Here is a 1,541-nt window from a genome sequence, read left to right as displayed (position 1 = left end):
GCGCACGGACTCGCCCGCTGGGCAGCAGCTGCTGCCACCGAGGCCCACGGCGGCCGCGGCTCCAGGGCCAGTCAGGCTGCCTGCGAGGACGCCCGGCCACAGCACACCCTCCTGAGCGCGCCCTTCACCTCCGCGTTCCTCAGGCTGTAGATCACGGGGTTCAGCATCGGGGTGATCACGCCGTACAGCATGGAGATCAGCCGGTCCCGGGCTGGGGAGTGATGGCTAGAGGAGGGGCGGACGTAGGTGAATATGGCTGTGCCGTAGAACAGGCAGACCACCAGCAGGTGGGACGCACAGGTGGAGAAGGCCTTGCGCTTCCCTTCCGCTGACCGGATCCTCAGGATGGTGGAGATGATGTAGATGTAGGAGACGAAGGTGACCAGGTAGGCGCCGACCCCCAAGATGCCCCCCACCACCACAACCTGCATTTCCGCCACGTAGGTGGACGAGCACGCCAGGGCCACCACCGGGGGGATGTCGCAGTAGTACTGGTTGACCCGGTTGGGGCCGCAGAAAGACAGGCGGAAGGTGGACGCCGTGTGCAGCGAGGAGTTGAGGAAGCCGGCCACCCAGGTCCCGGCCGTCAGCAGGGCGCAGCGGGCGCGCGTCACGATGAGCGGGTAACGCAGGGGGAGGCAGATGGCCACGTACCGGTCGTAAGCCATGACGGCCAGCAGGAAGACCTCGGTGCCCGCCAGGGCCACCAGGAAGTACAGCTGCAGAGCGCAGCCAACGAAGGAAATGGTGTCCTGCTCCGTCAGCAGGTTGTCCAGCATCTTGGGCACCGTGGCCGACGGGCAGAATATGTCCAAGAGGGACAGGTTGGCCAGGAAGTAGTACATGGGCGTGTGCAGCCTCTTCTCGGCCCCGATGGCCAGGAGGATGGCCCCGTTGCCCAGCAGGGTGACCTGGTAGATGACGGCAAAGACCACGAAGAGGGAGTAGCGCACCTCGGGGAGGTCGGAGAGCCCGATGAGGACGAACTGGGTCACGGAGCTGTGGTTGGCGGCGGCCATCGGCCCGCCCGCCCGCGCGTCCTGCTGCGGGAAATGGAGTCCGCAGCGCCGGTCAGCAGAGACGCAGGGGGCCGCGGGGCGGGTCCCCAGCCGGCGGTGAGCGGCCCAGAGCAGCCTCGGCAGCCCGGCCGAAGGGACGTGTCTGCCGGGACCTGTGTCCGGAGCAGCTGTGGCCGCGACGGTCCTGAGTCACAGGCTGTGTTTCCGTCTCAAGATGACCCCCTCTGAGAAAACCGGATCCTTGAAATCCACCTCTGGCCGGCACGCCCTGGCCCCCAGGGGTGCCGGGGCTGGGGGGAGCAGAGTGCCTGGGGGATCTCTGCGAGGAGAGCTCAGACTCCCCTCTGACCCCCGATGGCAGAGGCTGGAGTCGCTGACCAGCTGCTGGCAAGCCACAGGCGCTCCGTGCACTCGCCTTCCTCGTGGACCCGGGAGCCAATGCTGAGCTGCCTCTGGCAAAGTCTCCGCTGGAAAACCCTAAAGGTGAGACGTGAGCGCGGTGGGTTACACCGGGCGGAACAC

General features: G+C 67.0%; 2 protein-coding genes across 2 annotated transcripts in view; one reads left to right on the top strand and one right to left on the bottom strand.

Moving 5' to 3' along the window:
- Window positions 1-71: 71 nt before the first annotated feature.
- Window positions 72-1,019, bottom strand: LOC101633531 (olfactory receptor 5V1-like). The gene has a single exon (XM_004695404.1). The coding sequence runs from the start codon at window positions 1,017-1,019 to the stop codon at window positions 72-74; it is 948 nt and encodes a 315-aa protein (XP_004695461.1).
- Window positions 1,020-1,373: 354 nt separating this feature from the next.
- The window catches only part of LOC105854584 (olfactory receptor 14I1-like), a 4,914-nt gene continuing 4,746 nt past the window's right edge, over window positions 1,374-1,541 (top strand). Inside the window, exon 1 of the mRNA XM_012734623.1 lies at window positions 1,374-1,509. Coding sequence (XP_012590077.1) covers window positions 1,374-1,509 — 136 coding nt within the window. The remainder of the gene's footprint in view (window positions 1,510-1,541) is intronic.

The sequence above is a fragment of the Condylura cristata genome, unplaced genomic scaffold, assembly GCF_000260355.1.
Source record: "Condylura cristata isolate star-nosed mole 26May11 unplaced genomic scaffold, ConCri1.0 scaffold00062, whole genome shotgun sequence".
Taxonomy (NCBI): Eukaryota; Metazoa; Chordata; class Mammalia; order Eulipotyphla; family Talpidae; genus Condylura; species Condylura cristata.
The sequence above is the reverse complement of the archived record's forward strand: the minus strand, read 5'-3'. Positions and strand labels throughout refer to the sequence as shown.

Excerpts from the sequence above, each read along its gene's own strand:
- LOC101633531 (XM_004695404.1), bottom strand. The coding sequence starts at position 1,019 with ATGGCCGCCGCCAACCACAGCTCCGTGACCCAGTTCGTCCTCATCGGG.